The 18028-nt window shown below is 33.2% G+C and overlaps 2 protein-coding genes across 4 annotated transcripts; one reads left to right on the forward strand and one right to left on the reverse strand.

Moving 5' to 3' along the window:
- The first annotated feature begins 2066 nt into the window (after positions 1-2066).
- Positions 2067-5256, forward strand: LOC123689831 (chymotrypsin-1-like). 2 transcript variants are annotated; one of them, XM_045631505.1, is made up of 5 exons: positions 2067-3341; positions 3611-3797; positions 3895-4135; positions 4530-4691; positions 5080-5256. In XM_045631505.1, the coding sequence occupies exons 2-5, from the start codon at positions 3682-3684 to the stop codon at positions 5233-5235; spliced, it is 675 nt and encodes a 224-aa protein (XP_045487461.1). In that variant the 5' UTR covers positions 2067-3341; positions 3611-3681; the 3' UTR covers positions 5236-5256. The 2 variants fall into 2 exon arrangements, with proteins under 2 accessions (XP_045487461.1, XP_045487466.1); XM_045631510.1 differs by having other exon boundaries at positions 2067-3103.
- A 706-nt stretch (positions 5257-5962) lies between these two features.
- On the reverse strand, positions 5963-11364 carry LOC123689815 (chymotrypsin-2-like). 2 transcript variants are annotated; one of them, XM_045631461.1, is made up of 5 exons: positions 11298-11364; positions 8843-9008; positions 7684-7930; positions 6517-6666; positions 5963-6135 (listed from the first exon to the last, which is right to left on the reverse strand). In XM_045631461.1, exons 1-5 carry the CDS (start codon positions 11353-11355, stop codon positions 5980-5982), a joined length of 777 nt encoding a protein of 258 aa, XP_045487417.1. In that variant the 5' UTR covers positions 11356-11364; the 3' UTR covers positions 5963-5979. The 2 variants fall into 2 exon arrangements, with proteins under 2 accessions (XP_045487417.1, XP_045487418.1); XM_045631462.1 differs by lacking the exon at positions 11298-11364 and adding an exon at positions 10486-10589.
- Between the last annotated feature and the right edge of the window lie 6664 nt (positions 11365-18028).

The raw sequence follows: 18028 nt of genomic DNA on the forward strand, positions 1-18028 counted from the left end.
AGGATTTTTCCATAGTATTTTAATTGTATTCGAGAGGTGTAAGTGATAACAATTATATAAATTACAATATTGTCATTTATCCTTGAACTAATAAAGTTTTTTTATTAAAAAAAAAACTTTTAAATATCGTCGTGATTTGTCTGGCGCAGCCGGTAAGATATACGTCGTGATCCTGTGCCTGTGATCACCTAAAATCGGTCTGGGTATAGGGTTCTATATATTTTACAACCAAATAAATTTGTCATGATAGCGCGATCGGTAAAAAGTGATGATTATTATCTAAATATAATTTTATATAATTTTTTTTCTGTTGGATGGGAGTTGTGGTGTCACCTCTACATAATCTATATTTTGCAGATCTGTATCTAATAAGGAAAATTTATTGAAATATAGAGTATTATTCGAGCATTCATTTGTTTAATTACTCATCTTCCCGAGCCTTACAAATTGACCCTTATAACTGCTGCGCTTTTTAATAAGGTCAGCTACTTTGGTTTTTTCAAAAAACCTGGAATCACTCCTGTACAAAACCTTGACCTTGATTTATATAATTAATTCCTATCTATTTAAATGTAAATCCTGAATCGTGCTCGAAGGATCAATGATAATATCAATGAAAATAAAAGGATAAAAGGAAAGTTAAGAATAACTTATGTTAAGAAAAAACGTTTATAAATTAAAACAAATTGTTTACTTATACAGAGGTGTAATCGGAATGACAAATTAATAATGAAAGTTAATAGATGCCTTGTTCCGCTTGTAGATATGACATCTGCTGTGTAGTTCGTAATGAATATGTTTAGGCGCTATGCATCAAGAATTTCATTTATTGTATACACTCATTTATCCAGTCGTAGTATATACAAATACGTCAGTTAAGCATCGAGCGCACTGTATCCCCCAGGATACTATGCCCACTTGTTTTCCATTCCTCACTAGAGGTCCGCCAGACTCACCCTGAAATTTATTTAATACTGCATTCGAACGCCTTTGTGATTCAATAAAAGTATGCAATATTATATTTACGTTTATAGCACTATTAAAACGTAACAATACAGCCGCGCTTCAAATTGTATCTGTGTTAAAGAATGAACAAAGATCAATCTTATTTTACAAGAAGGTAAACCATCTTGGGTCTTAGAGATGATGTGATAAGTATTGATTTGACTATAGAACTAAAACACTTAATCTTCGTGAGTGCGTGGCAAGTCTTAATAATGATAGACTGTATTATACTAGTTCGTATAGTATACGCGTTCTGATTCTCTATTTCTGAAAATATGTTTTTTCATAAGTGCTTAGCAGTCAATGAAAGTACGACTAACACGGTCAATGTGCGGTCCGCGACAAAAATGTTCCATCCAACTAATCGTACACCTTTTATGAAAGATAAATACATAAAAGACAAATCGTAGAAAACTATAAACAAAATTAGGTTAAGAATATTAAAAATAACAAATTAGTTAATAAAACGTTAAGTCCTCTTATCCAAAGAAAACTACCACAGCAGCAGCATATTACATTGCATTATTTACATATTAAAGGGGATGGACGAAGGACAACAAATTGATGAAACCATGAAAGAAATAGCTTCCAATCGGGTCGATCATGTCATTCTCCTCCATAAGCTATTAGCGCTAGGAATTCGTGGGGATCTATACGGATGGATCAAATCGCTTGTAACTAATAGAAGGCAGGCGGTAGTAACGGGTGGACATAAGAGCATTTATAAATGTGACATCCCAGAGGAAAGGACGGTATTACAACATGATTCAGGGGGATATACCTCCTAAACCATGGTTTTCTACTTTGACGCTTGGTAAAGATATTACTTCGACACTTATACTTAACCTTTTGCCTGACGACACATGTGAGTGTGGCAATGACGTTGGGGATTTTAACCATATATTTTTTGCCTGTAATAGACATGACCGTTCCGCTTTTATTTCCTCGCTTTTATCCATAAATATTCCTTTTCCTACTTCTATTTCTGTCCTTTTATCTAATATAAATATTGATGTATATATAAAATTTTAGCCAGTTTCATTTTTCTTAACAATATAAAATTATAACCTATGTTTTATGTATATACGTACTTATAATAAAATGTATCTGATCCTTTTCCAAATTCCGTACTAATTTCCTATCCAATAAACCTAATAATGCACTTCCTAACTTTTGTACATGGCTGACGCACAAACCGTGCAGGCCTAGAAAGGGTCCTTTTGTCCTTTTGTCCTTGTGAAAAGTGCCAATATTTAAAGTCGTTCTACCCCAGACATTCGTCCGGGAAAGAAAACCTTTTTGTAATATAATACTGACATATGTTGCTTAGTTACACAATACACTAACCTACAGGACCGTCGCGTCCTCCTTCCGTACCAGTGAAAAAATAAAACAATTTTAAAATAAATTCATTATAAAAACAAAAAATATTAAAAACAAATTATGGCTATCAAGAAACTACTTCAAGGCTATGTAATTAATACGCACAATAACAATAAATAAGCTAGTTAATTAAACATTAACTAATTACAAGAAAGATACCTAATTAATTCATGAGGTTTTGGTAAAAAACAAAAAAGAGAAAATTAACATCTATGTTAATAATCATATTTTATAAATGAATGATATTTCTAAAACGTGTGGTTTTTCTCTTTACTTATTTAAACTACACAATCACTTTTTATTATATAATTATTGATAGTTTTTAAAATATCTCTACATAAATTGCTCAAGTAACCGTAACGGTAGTATACGTAACGAACCTATTATTTGTACGAGAGACGACTTTATATTTAAAAGCTACAATGCGGACGAGCTGCTCTCTACATTGCTTCGTTTGGTCTTCGTTGGAATGATGTCATAACTGTTATCGCTTTGAGCTGGAAAGACTAAACTCGAAGTCAGCTCTCCTTATCAAGTGCTGGTAACCGCGAGTGCCTGCAGTCGAGATCCATGAGAACCGCGACCGATGTGCCATTTTACGTGAGGAACGACGATCTCCGCCACAACCTGGAGCTCTTCACCATAGCCCAAAGGATAAGGCTGGCGACTACATGCGACTTCGACGTTAAAATACCAGCAGCATCACTACCACAATGTATGAATAAACGTTCGGGTAACACACATACAATTCAATAATATTTATCTATATCATAAAACACAAAAACCATTTTTTTTAATTTACGTATTTTACATATTTTTCCATTTAATTATGTAGATTTTTAGTAGGTATAAATATTCTGTTGAAAATGAGAAATTTCAAAGCAAGGACAGGCCTCCAAGGAAAATGTTTCTACATTTTGTAATATTACTTCTTCTGTCCCAGGGACTTTTTGGTAAGATAAATTTCTTTTTTTTTAATTCTACCCAATTCTGTATAGTTTTACGATGGATACAGACACGACTCGTTTGTTGTCGTAACCGATGATGGTACTATTTCGAAAGAATTTTAATCTCTATGAGAATTATTTAATTTCACACTATCTGCAACATCTTGACAACAATGAATTCTTTCTTTTGTTACTTTGTTATGCCGTTTCACGTGCACAGAATATTAAACCTACACGCACGAATCGTAGCCGAATAAAATATAATTCTTTCACAGGCGAAGTGAAGGTTTCGGAAGCTATAGATTGAGACAGCCGAATAATAGGTGGCAAAGATGCCACTCCAGGCATGGCTACTTACCAAATTTCAATTCGTGTTCGTAGTGGAAACCAAGAATGGCACAGTTGCGGAGGGTCCATTTTAAACGAAGAGTACGTGTTAACTGCAGCTCATTGCATTTATGAGTAAGTAGATTTTTCTTTTCTATTAATATATTAGTTAGTTGCATATATGAGTTTAATAAACTATAATAATAGTTTATTTATTTTCAAAAACTTTTAGGACAGACATGAAAGATATGTCAATAGTCGTTGGCACTCACACGATTGATAAAGGCGGCGACCGATACAAGATTAAGAAATTGATCCCTCATGAGGAGTATTCTGATCCACTTGATATAGGCATCATACAGATCGAAGGTAAAATCAAATACAGCGATAAGATTCAACCCATTGAGTTATTAAAAGAAATGGCACCCGTTGGAAAGAAATGTCTCTTGACTGGCTGGGGATACACGGATTATGTAAGTAAGATTAATATATTTAATTTTTAATGTTTTGGGAAAAATATTAGTGTTCTATTACTGTGTGCTTTAAATAATAGAGGATTCTATTTTTGCTCAATATTAAGGACTCATATACAAAAATTAATTGTGTTAGATGTTAATTGCTATGTAAGTGTAACTTGTTAATGAAATGGCCCGTGCGCCTGTTTTATATCTATTCCCTACTCTGACTCGACCATCCCATTTCGGGCTGTTGTTCAACTCAATTCCTAAACAACCGAACGAGTCAAATGAGTAATTATTGCACATGGGCACTTGTAGAAATATGCCAAACAATATGTTTAAAAAAAATTAAGAATTTATTTTAAACATATTGTTTTATATAAAATTAAAAAACTAACAATTGTTAAAGGATCGGAGTACTGTACCAAATAATCTTCAAATGTTGGAGTTCGAAACAATAAGCAATGATGACTGCACTAAACAATTAAAACGCTCGCCTTACCCGGATTTAGTGCCCGTAGACGCCGGACAACTCTGCGTTAAGCGTCCGAACAACAAAGGTGCATGCCATGTAAGTAATGAAATGTGCTACAATATTTTTAATTGTTGATAGTTTTACGTTACTATCGAGCTTTATTAATATGGTTTTAAAAAGTAGGTCATAATAATCATAGTACCTAGAATGGTGAATGTATTCAAAAGTTTCATATTCTTTGATTGCATTTAATACTCGTAGGGTAAAGTTAAAACATCGTGATCATGATTTCTTATCCTGATGGAAAGAAGACTGATCATCTTCAAAAACAAAAAAGCGATGAAATTTTTCGATCTGAGGCCAAAGCCTACAATCAATACACTTCTGGATTGTTGTCATTAATAAGAATATCAATAAGTGTGCATCAACAATATAGTACATTCCTGTAAATCAATATCTTTTAATATTAATATCTCTCATGCAGGGCGATTCCGGTGGTCCTCTTGTCATTCAGGACGATAAGAACAAAACTCTTCAAATAGGAGTCGTGTCCTGGGGAGTTTCCTGTGCCAAAGAATATCCTGATGTATTTGCTTCAGTCCATGGTTACTACGATTGGATTCAGAACAAAATGAAATGAATTAAAAAATAATTAATAATAGAACTGATCAAATAAAATATCATTTGAAATAAAATTATCTTTCATTTATAAAACAGATATTGATGATAATTTTATTCGTTATAAATAATTGCCCGCATTTTAAGTACGATTCATATTTTTGGATCCAATCGCTACTTGAATTGTCAGGAGCAGTGTTTTATTTGAGGCGTGTCTGTCGAAATATGTATTTATCGTTCGTTCGTACGATAAACTTTACAGGTCTAATGTGGATCGGAAGTTGATCGCCTTCGGTGATGGCGATTTTCTTTACTGATTATGATTATTCTTTCTGTTTATAGCAACAAGAAAAAAAACACTTACATTCTTAATAAAAAGAACTACTATAAATATGTATTACTTCTATTCAAAATTACAGAGATTGGGCGGGATACTTTGAAGCCGTAGTGTTAATGTAATGACATGTCACATGAAATTTTAGCTATAAATTTATAATTGTTATTGGCTTTTCAAAAACCACTGCAAATCCACGGAAACCCACATCTCTACACCAAGGGATAGATGCAGCTCAGAAAGGGATTGGTCGTGGATTCGAACCGATATATCTGACTCTTCTTAAATTATTATCCAAAAGAGAAGTAACGACAATGGAAAAACTTCTGTCTTATTGGGCTTAAATTGAACTAGATTTAGGCTATCTTATTAACTACTAACTATATATGGGAACTAAAAGACGTCTGTACTCAATGCAAATATTTATTCATTTTAATTCTTGCTCATTGTATTTTTTATCCAATCAACGAAAGAGTAGACTCTAGTGTTGACATCGGGATGCACTCTGCTGTGACCACAGCTTCTTGTCCCCCAGGAAACCAGGGCAGCAATAGTTCCATTATTTACTAAAGGACCGCCGGAATCTCCCTGTGAAAGTGTGGTTGTCAAAAACTCAAATATATTCGATTTTTTCATTATATTTAACAGCACGTAGGAATATTTTGTCTATAATATATCATAATACTATTTTTTTTATTCCAAAATCAAATTCGATAAAGGCTTGGTAAATATCACTTATTAACAACATTATTTATAAAATAGACAGACAGACGGCAGACAGCTCTACGAATGCGTTGCTTTGACTCGAAACATTCTGGCATTCAAAACCTGAATTCTATTGATGACGGTGGCTATGTTGAAGTGTGCCAACTATGACGTGAAAAACTCCCAGACTTATGTCAATAATTTAGGTAACATAAATAGTTATCACAATATGACGAGCGAAGAACGTTGTGTAATTACTATTACCTGACAGCTTCCCTCTCGAGGTGGCGCGCGTGTGCAAAGATTTGAACGCAAAATCGGCTGTTTGTATAATTTATACTTTATCTTGCATTCTTTAACGGATATTGCATTTACTTCAACAATCTGAAGTTTATTTGGTAGTGGACCATCGCTCTGTAATCATTTCACTTTATGTTAGAAAGATATCGCCAGCTTAGATATTGCAGATACTCATTGATAATCAATAAGTGCTTTATAATATTAATCCGAATCGATCGATTTAATAGTACAATAGCAATAAGCATTTTTTTATAGCAGGACGCAAACCGGCAGGACGCTCTGCTAAGATACTGCTGCTTCCGAACGCTCACGTTGGTACGATCTTTTCTTGAGGAATCCTTAGTCCAATTGGTTCGGAAATATTATATATTTAACTTTATTTAGGTACACAGAATAGTAGTCTATCAGGCTGAGAAGCTAGATTGTCAAGAGCCTTTTCCTAAAAATGGACTTTATTTACTTAAAAGGGTTGGCATCTCCAACCGTGCCCTGGTGATAACTACTTCATAAATATCATCATGATATTGATGTGCGAGTGCGACAAATAGGACCAGGCTCCTGGTGGAAACCTGGTGCTATTTGTCTTAGCGAGATATTTGACTATTTTATGACTGAATTTTTCCCGATGCAATCTCTGCTCTAGCAACATGTCGGATAGCCTATCCCGGGACAACCTTATGTTAGTCACGATTTTACAAAAAAATAAAGAAGAATTGGTGAAATTTTATTCATCGCTCAAGCAATAAGGCAATATATGGATATATAAAATAAATAAATCAATGGCGCTACAATCTCTTTTTGGTCTTGTCCTCAGATTTCTGAATCTCATTCATGATCATATTTAAAAATAAGCAAGTAGGTGATTAGTCTCCAGTGCCTAACACACGTCGTTGACTATTTGGGTCTAAGACATGTCGGTTTATTCACGATGTTTTCCTTCACCGTTCGAGCAAATGTTAAATGCGTACATAGAAAGTCCATCGGTGCACATCCGGGGATCGAAACTAAGACCATAGGTAAGAGAGTCAGTCGCTGAAGCCACTAGGCCAACACTGTTCCCAATTACAAATTGGTAAAAAATTAAAAATCCAGAAGATTTGAACATAGATTGAGTGATGTATTTTAACTTACACTAATCCTGCCCCATCCTGTTAATGTCAGAGTTGCTCCTGAATTGATGTTAGTAGTAGGCAAATCCACTGGGTTCACTCTATCATTAAGTTCTATTCCAGGCTCGATTTTTATAAGGCTTATATCATTTGTAAAAAGTTTCTTGTCATACTTTTCGTGGATTATCACTTTATCTGGTGTATATTCTTTACCCATGTCAGACAGTTTATTGATTCCCACTACAACTTTGAAAGATTTGCTTGGACGACTGTAAATTCAAAAATTTCGATAAAAATGCTCATGGGTTGTGTTTAACAAAATATTGGAAAAAAGTATTTTAGAATCATAGTATCCTGTATGGTGGTGGGAATGAAAAAGTACCTCTTTCGCGGTCTCGCGAGACGATACAATCACGATATTACGACCTATCCGACATCAGGGTGTCGGTTTGGTGATGTTTTGCTATAGTGATCATTTCAGTTTTTTCTACTGTCCTTTTTCTATAAACGTAAAATATGGCGAGATATAAAAATTTTGGAAAATATATTTATCTTTTAACGTCAAAGATGTTATCTAACGCGTGTACATCTTTATATATATAATTATTGTGTGAGTGTGTATGTCACTGAACTTCTCTCAAACGACTGGACCGATTTTGACGAAATTTTTTGTGTGTGCTCAAGGGGATCTGGGAATGGTTTTGATTCACAATTTTGTCCGCTGGACAATGTTTTTTTAATTAATTTTTAATTTATTAGTAGTTGTTGATTTTGGAATGTTTTACATTGGATCCGACAGACGGCGCTACCATCGCAGTGTCAAATTTTAAATAATATTCGAATTTTAATTTTAGTCTGTACCGACCGTTAGAGCTGCGATCAAATTAAAAAAAAGTTTTGTTATCATTGTGTTATTGTAGACCATGTGCTGTATCGTTAGATATTGTCATAACATTTGAATAATAATTTTCATCAAAATGGTCCAGAATGTTTTAGCTTATTAAAAAAAGTTTGAAATTTTCAAATTAAAGTCCTGTAGACAGGACAACGTCTGTCGGGTCCGCTAGTAATTATATATAAGTATACACAGGTTTCTTTTATTTTAATGCTTTTCTATGCTTTGATTTATTTTCTGCGCTACATAATTAGTTATAATAAGTTGATTATTTCGTTGAACTTACTAAACCATACAGTGAGCAGCAGTTACCACCCATTTTTTATCTATGATGGATCCACCACAAAAGTGGCTACCCAAATTTTGGAGGGACACCTGATATTTTATAGCGCCATCTGGTGCGTCATCACCTCCCAGAATTTTGGGTTTAGCATCAATCCCAAGCTTTAGACCTAAAATAATTAATATTTATTTAATTATATTACTCATTAAATTGATACAATATTATTATTTTCAAAGATGCTCGCCATTTTTTCAAAGTAAAATCATTCAGTCCAATAAGACCTAAAATGACACTTTTGAACGTTAAATAAAAAATAAAATATAAAGATGATTTTAGTTACAAAATGGAGTATAAAACAGTGAATGAGATATAAATAAAATAACTACAGTTTATCGTATTATCGAATAAAAAGTTACAAAAATATGCAAAATTTCATCAGCAACCAAATGATTTGGCTTGGACTTTAAAATTATATACACGAATTTGATGATACAGATTATGTAGTTGTCTCGGGGACAAATTGTTGGACCGTCCATATGTATTTCGCTGCATAAGTAGCGTCTAAATATAAGAAAAAATGTATATCCTCTAATTTGTAATAAGCTTGGTTGCAGTGTACTTTAAAAAGACAATCCGTAAAATTAGTTTTAATATGTCACAAGGTATTTTATTGTAACATTTATTATAGTACTTGTGTTACTTTTAATGCCCTCTGGCATTGAGAGTATCCATGGGAGGCGGTATCACTTAACATCAGGTGAGCCTCCTGCCCGTTTGCCCCCTGTTCTATAAAAAAAAACTTATAGTATATCAAATTATGAAAATGATGAAAATACAGATATCTTAGGAAGAACATGATGAATAAAACAACCTAATACGCATCAATTGACACAACATATAGACGAATAAATCTTTAAAACTATAACAGTAATATTAACTAAAAATACAATATTCTACTTGGAGCCGTGGCCTTTGGGTATCTCTGAACAATTAAGTGGTCGCGACAGGAAGCGTATGCTACCACAGAGACTATTTGGATTTCCGGAATGAAATTTTTGTAGGTTGTTCTTTGAGTTTTTCTCTAAAAAAACCTCAAACGTCGTATAAGTTTACAATTAAAATTAAGGGTTGTATGTATTTTTTTTTGCTTTATCATAAAACAGAAAAAAAACTAAAAAATAAGAGTTCAGGGGTGGACCCTCCATCACTTAGAGGGTTGAAATATAGGTAGTAGTCGATTCTCAGACTTACTTACTCATAAGAATCGGCCGTTTCGGAGGAGAATGGGTACGATTATTTTGGGGTTGTTGAACACGAGAATTTTATATTAGATTACGCCATTAAACAGGTAAATGTTTCGTATCGTTACGACATGGATGGTACCCCAAGTAACATTAAGTAGGCCCAGTTCCCAGTGAGTGTTACGTTACGTTAGATTTTTTTTTCTAAGTAGCGTTTATGGTTAGTTAAGATTAGCCAAAAATGGTATCATCTTTAATTCATTACATGATGTTTAAGTCTCTGTTGGGTTAAAGAATAAGTGCACCACATTATTGCATGGTACCCCATTGCAGAGTGATTTAAATACTCAGAAAGAAATTGGAGCCGTGCTTCGACAAATTTACCAAAAATTATAATACACTTACCAGAGGAGGAATTAAATAATATAATGAAAACGTATATCTCAAAAAGAAACATGGCAATAAAATGTTCATTTAATTCTGACGGTTATAATAAAAGTGATTAAATGAAAAAGACAATTAATACAAAATGATAAAAACCAATAAAATTAATTACATGAAAGCACATGACTCGTTATCAAAGAAATTAATGTTCTTACTTTTCCTTAATATTTGTAATTAGAAATTTTTATTTATAAGAGTGTTTAATGGTTCTCGCTACCTACTTAATTGAAAACTAAAGAACAACTTAATAAATACACAAATAGGAATGAAAACAATAGTAATTCATGCGGTATCCCATGGCAAAATGGGATGGACACCGCTCGCAGGAACAATGGCAGATTTACCAACGAGGTTGTTGGTAGTGATTCGTAAAAAGTTAGAAAAGGTCAGGGAAAAAAGAGGTCTCACGGTGGTTCAATGAGCTTAAGATAGATGGTGGGGAACAGAAGAAGTTGGAGGAAAACAATGCTGAAATGATGGATCCAGGATGGATGGATTGCAGGTGGCCTTTACTCTATGCGTATTGAATAAAATAACATTTAGTATGTGTAACTTTAGTAAGATGGATAAATGTTTCATGGAAAATAAGGCTCAATGATTTTTATTTATTTACAATACACAACACATTTACTTAATTCCATTCCCAATAAATTTTTGTCTGACTTATTCATACTTCACAACTTATCCTCACAATTTCGATGAAAAAATGCCAAATATATCTGACATAACCTAAAAATTAATATTTCTCCATACACGAAAAGTATGTTACTTACCCCAAGTTAGTCCAATCGATGCCAGCAACGTAAAATAAAGTAACATTTTTAACTTCATACTCGTCAGAGACAGTACAAACAAGTAATCAAAAATTTATGTTTAAATTACAATAGTTATTTATCATAATTTCTAGATCAATTACCATATTTATTTTCAATACATATATCTACATACATTACTGTCTCAATGGCAATAGCCGAGTTAGTTAGAATTATATTCAAGGACAATTTCTTTACTATAAATGTCTATCTACAAAGATTTGAATTTAGTTTTTAAGCGCCATTTCAATAAATATAAGTCATGTAAATTTGCACTTCTTCTGAGTATGACACCCACGGCTAAATATTTGTTTTTATAGAACAGGGGGATAACGGGCAGAAGGCTTACCTGAAGTTAATTGATACCGCCGCCCATGCCAAAAGTCTCAATGCTAGAAGGCTCGCGAGTGCATTGCCGGCCTTTTAAGAATTGGTACGCTCTTTTCTTGAAGGGCTTTAAGTCGAATTGGTTCGGAAATACTTCAGTGGGCAGCTGTTTCCACAAAGTGGTGGTGCGCGGCAAAAACTGCTTTCAAAAACGCGCAGTTGTGGAACGGCGGACGTCGAGGTGATACGGGTGGAATTTCGTATTCTGCCTCGACCTTCGATGATGAAACTTAGCTGCAGGTTATAATCCGATTTTTTTAAATTTCTTCTGGATCCGTGATCCCACAAATCAAGAAGAAATCGCCACAGTGGCTCACAAATCTATACGGACGGCAACAAAACAAATATAGGAGTGGGCACCGCTTGGACGGAATGAGAAGATGGAATAGAAATAAATAGAAAGAATATAAAAATGGAGCCCCACTGAACAGTATTTCAAGCTGAATTGACGGCACTACGAAACGCGACCTATACGATAGATAAAAACAAGCGTCACGCTAAAATATACAGTGACTCTAGGTCAGCACTAACGATCGATAGTGGACGATCTCTCGATTCCGAGGTAGCCGAGATCCGCCGGAGCCTGGAAGAGTGCTGCAGAAGACGAACTCATGTAACACTCTTTTGGGTAAAGGCGAAGATTGGTACGCTAGGGAACGAGAGGGCGAACACGTTAGCAAGAGAAGCGGCAGAAAAACTAAATTCCAAACCTGAATACGCCGCAGGGGGTATGCGGCCTTTATAAAACATCAGATCTCATATTTATGTTCTGTTATGTTATATTCACGTTCAAAAAAGGATGATAATCGGAACATTACTGAATTAAATATTCAAATCTGATTAGTTTAAGTTGTCATTTCTCTCGTCCCCGAGGACCAAAAATTTTTTCTGTAGATATTAACTGTAGAAATACATTTTAGTTGGGGAAAAAAGCACTTATATATTATACTGTAACAAAATGCTGTAAAACAAGTCCTGTTCCTTCTTTATTTTATAATTAAAATAGCTTGGCTTATGGAAAAACAACGCATCATAAGTTTTTATATAAAATACACGTTCCTCAATGGTTTAAAGTAAAACTTTATGTGCATGAGTTTTTTTTGGGGATGGAACATTACAAAGATCTGCTGCGTTGTTGTCGAAGAAAAGGGAGAGAGCGATTGATGCCGATTGAGAGAAAGAGAGATCGAAAAAAAATTGTTTGATGTGTTCCTTTAGTAGTTACATATTAGAAATTTTGATGCCAATTCTGTCGCATAATACCTTGTGCAGTAAACGCAGGTTTAGACCTTCGGCTTAGAGTGTATTAATAAAATTTATGCGTAAATTTCGTACCGATATAATCACTACATAGTATAAAACAAAGTCGCTTTCTCTGTCCCTATGTCCCTTTGTATGCTTAAATCTTTGAAACTATGCAACCGATTTTGATGCGGCTTTTTTTAATAGATAGAGTTATTCAAGGTTTATATATATTATATATAATAACATCCATTAAATAGTGGAGAAGTACTGTTATTTTTGAGGTTTCTAATGTGATGTCGTAAATATTTACATTTTTTCCGCTTACGTTGCAAACGTAGGCTGAACCCTACGAGTTTTATCAAAATAATGTACTAAGTATTGCACACATTGAAAAGGTCTACAGAAAAGTCCGTGATGGTATAAGTCTATATGGTATATGTCGCGTATATTATCGGAGCTTTCCAGCGACGGAAATAACAATACATAATAAAAACCTGCTTTTCATCAGCATTGCACCCGTGCGAAGCTGGGGCGGGTCACTAGTTGTATTATAAGTATTTATTACCTAACTGTTTTCGTTACATTTCCTTGCACACCTACAACTTGGACGTCCGTCATTTTGTCTCAGCGTATGGAAACATTAGGGCCAATGCATTTTGCACGTTCAGTGAATTAATACTCTTTACAATCACTATAAAATACTTTCGTCTTTGTTTTTAAGTCGACTCTAGACAAAAGTCGTATAATAGCAACTCACGCCTCTTAACTGTACTATTTAAAAATGCGCAGCTCATAAAAAGTATTTTTTCAGAACCAAAACACAGTCCCAAACAACCTGAAATCGTTAGATCAAAAAACGATATCAAAGTAGAAATGTAATAAAGTTTGGCATCAGCACGTGAATACCTTTCAATTGAAGATATTCAGTTGTGCACATACATTCAATAAAGCTAGAGAAGGAATTTGAGGGGTAAGAGATTCTGAAAATTATCTTCCGCAAGCATCTGCCAGAGCAAAACCCTCTGACCCTGGGCCTCAAGGTCTGGTGCCTTCTTATTCCAGTCACAATGAGTTATTTTTAACTTTTTGCATTTCTTGTTACATGACCAAAAAAAGCCTAGGTAGGTTGCTTTAGTAACACAGTGTCGAAAGACAATTTTTGAAAATAAAAGGCTAAATATAAGATCTAGACTTAAATGTCTTGGGTTCGAGTAAAAAATTAATCTAATTTAATTGCAATTTTGCAGGTAGATCTGATGAAAGAAAAAAAAACGATGGGTATCGCCTTCTGCCTTGCTCCATACGATGTGGGCGTTCCCGATGTCATCACGAGAGTATTTTCGTGTGTGGCCTGGATTAAGAAAAATAAAGGAAACTAGAATAAAAAACTTTTAAGGTTTTTTAAATTTATTTTTGGAGTTTTTTTTTCGTTTCAAGGTATTTCTTAATTATTTAAAATTTCCATTTACTTAATATTCAATTCAAATTCCCAATTGTTTGAAACTAATTATTTGTTGTGATGTATGACGTCAAAGAAATGTAATTAACGAAACACACATGCCATAATTAAAAAAAATAAACTAACAATTAATGTGACGCACTACCGTTCTTTGCAGGAATTCAAATATATATATATTGTATATATATTACGTTAAAAAAACACTTAATTAAAACTGGGTAGGAACTGGCTCTTAATTATATATAAATATTAATTAATAATTAGAATAAGTTGTAGTAATGGTAGGAACAAAAGTACTATCAAAGTCATAATCAAAACCGCACAAAGTATCTCTCTTACTCTATCTATTCACTAAAATCTATTCACTAGTAATTAGGGAATCACTTAATCTATGAATTTTAGGTATTTAGTTTTGAAACAACAAGGCACAAGATTACTCGGAACAAAAGCAATTACATTAAAGCTACCATTAAATTGTTGAAGATAATAATGTCATAGATTAGTTTGTTGGCATCTGCTATTTAATTTCGATATTACTAATACTCGATACGAGATACTCGGTTCAAATGCATTACGCCAATTTACTGTTTGTAGTTGATCCAAGCTATTTGAATGATGTTCATTGCTAAAATAAAATCATTACTTTCTATAATTTTCTCTAACCTGTTCTAACATAACACCTATTTTATTTGTCATCAAGATATTATCTAGATTAAAATGTTTCAGGGATCGCTAACATTTCGTAACGTTGTAAACTTTAATTTTTATAAAACTTTAATATGCTAACCCATATGAAGAGTACTAATTACTGAATTTACAAAACTCTATTTTTAATGAATCTTTTCGCAAAAAATACTCGTAAGTTAACTGACGATTATGCCTAAAAAGTCTTGGAAGAACCCTTTTCTTCTGCTGTTTTGTAGTTTAAGTCGCATAATGCTACCGTTGTTTCTCACGAGTATCTAAAGGAAAGAAAGAAATAACTTTATTAGACACAAAATACATTAATTGTTTCTATAAAGTAGAGTGCACTGGCCCCCACACTAGGATTCCCTGTGTTGTGGGCAGCCAGTCTCTTCCTTTTACATCTAAACGTTACTTAATTAATTAATTTTACTTAACAAATTTATACCTATACTATTTTTGTACGATAAGAATGTTTTCTGTATTAGTATAGGACAGCTTAACAAGATATTTTTTGAGTTTTTTAGTGAAAGTATGTAGTGTGATTTTTGAAATGTTAGTGATAATTTTATTTTTAATGAAGTGGTTAAAGATGAATGGGCCTCGGAAGGAGAAAAAGCGTTGAGCGAAAAAAGTGCGATTTTTAGGTTGCTTATATAAAGGTTTGCGTTTGGTTAGATTTGGTGTAGGGGGTGTTTGTTTCCAAAAAAGCCTGCATATTGCCATTAAATAAAGTTGTCTTACAGTGAGGAGCCCTGCTTCGCTGTACAATTTTGGAGTTGAGTAGCGGAAAGGTTTTCTGAAGGATATCTTAAGAATGGCACGTTGGGTGCGCTCAATTTTCAGCATCGAAGACAATGCCGCAATCTAATTCCCAAAACTTATCAAATCCTTTCTTTATACAAGTGTTTTAATGAACGAATAATTAGCTAAATTAAATAATTATCTTTATTTATAACAATAATTTTATATTAATTAATTAACTTTATTTATTTGTACACGTGCAAGGTTTACCATGCTTTTTGCTAGTACAAGAACCTTTTTTGGAGGAGTATTATTTTCCGCCATTTGTTAAGCGCTTTCTAGTCACGTCTTTGCAATCATCATAATTTTGGACACATTTTTTACCTCTACATCGAGTAAGAGACGTTGGAGACGACTAACATGAAGACACAACTGTGTTAATTTAAGCTTTCGAAATAGTGGTATCACACTATCCTATTACATACTCCCTTAGGGATACGTGGTAACCTTCATCGGTGGTTTTGATAACTTTATTAACTAACCTGAATGATTACCCCCTGAAATACATGATACAAATGGATATTTCAAATTAAATAACTGGTTATAAAATAAAAACGAATCGGTTTTTTTGCCAGGTTTAACTTAATTGTTTTCAAAAACTAATTACTTCTCAACCTTGATGTTGATGGGAAATATTTAAAATAATTGTATCATGTTTCCATGTTATTAAAATTGAGAAGCACGTGTGAATTACATCTTGTGTAGTATGTGTAATAATTACACGTGCTTGTCAATTTTTAACGCACGTGTAAATTTCGGAATAAAACGTTTTATAAAAATATTTTGTTTAATTTCTGTACGAAAAGTAAATGAGTTGTTTTTGACATAATATTGTGTATTACAGAATACTAGTTGAAAACAAGTGCACTTATGATCAATTTTTGTAATCATCCGATTGGTAGGTAGTTCTTTAGAGTAAATGCAAAATACGGTGGCTCATTAATATTGTTTAGTAATAAATAACATAATGAGCCCCACTGTGGAACGCCTCATTGAAGTATCTTGTGTGGAGCTGCAGCATTTTATCATTGTTAGTTTGTATAAAACAAAAAACTCAAATATATCTTTATTCATATAAGTAAACATGTACACTTATGAACGTCAAAAAAATCAAATTAATTGTAAACTTACATTTACAACCAGTTCGCAAGTCAAAGGCGTAGAGCGGGTAAGAAGAACTGGCAAAAAAGTTTCCGCCACTCTTTTCAATCGCCAAGTTTTTAATACAAATTGTTTGAACTGTATAGCCCTCCTTCAGCTCAATATGAGAGCTTAGAAAAAATATTAGAGCAAGTTTTGTACGAATTGCAAAAACTTAAGAAAAAAATGATCGTTAGTGGAGTTAAATGTAAATTTGCTTGGCAACTGTAGTTCAAGTAAACGTATGCTTAATCTGTTTAAATTATATAATTTAATTAATGATTTGGTTGTACCTACTAGGATAACATTCACGGCAACATTAATAAAAAATCTTTAGTAATATAATTCCTCTTTATTATTTGAATTTCAACTACATGCAAAAACTACTTAAATGTATTTTTTTATTCATTAGTAGTAAATTTAAAAAAGAAATTTTAGGTTAGACAGATTTATAATTTAATATTTAAAATGCCATTATTGCGTAGTTACTATTGCCCTAATAATTTATATATATAACATTTTTTGAATCATTTCTTGATGAATTCAAAGATGTGTTCACTCCAAAGGCTTCTTTGGTTATGGAAAACCTACCCTTTGTGACTGGGCAACTCCAGATCTACTCAAGAAGAGGCTAAGATTGAATGACTTGTATGATGAAAAATAGTATAATGTCAGTGAAGAGTTTAGAACTCATGTAAGGATTTTTTTTTAATTATCCTTGATCAATTATCTATAAACTTTAATAATAATAAACTTATTATGGATAGCCAGCAGTATGACAAGAGGTCGATCCAGAGCCGATGCTAGCATTAAATTAATTTCCATGATTTTAAATGCTCAGTTCTTCTCTTCCGTCTTACGCCCTCGATTTGAGAACTGTCAGTAAATGTATAATTAGAAGAATTTAATGCATATTTATTTTTTTGACGTTCATAAGTGTACATTGTGTTACTTATATCATTTTTGATTTTGA

Source organism: Pieris rapae, chromosome 2, assembly GCF_905147795.1.
Source record: "Pieris rapae chromosome 2, ilPieRapa1.1, whole genome shotgun sequence".
NCBI lineage: Eukaryota > Metazoa > Arthropoda > Insecta > Lepidoptera > Pieridae > Pieris > Pieris rapae.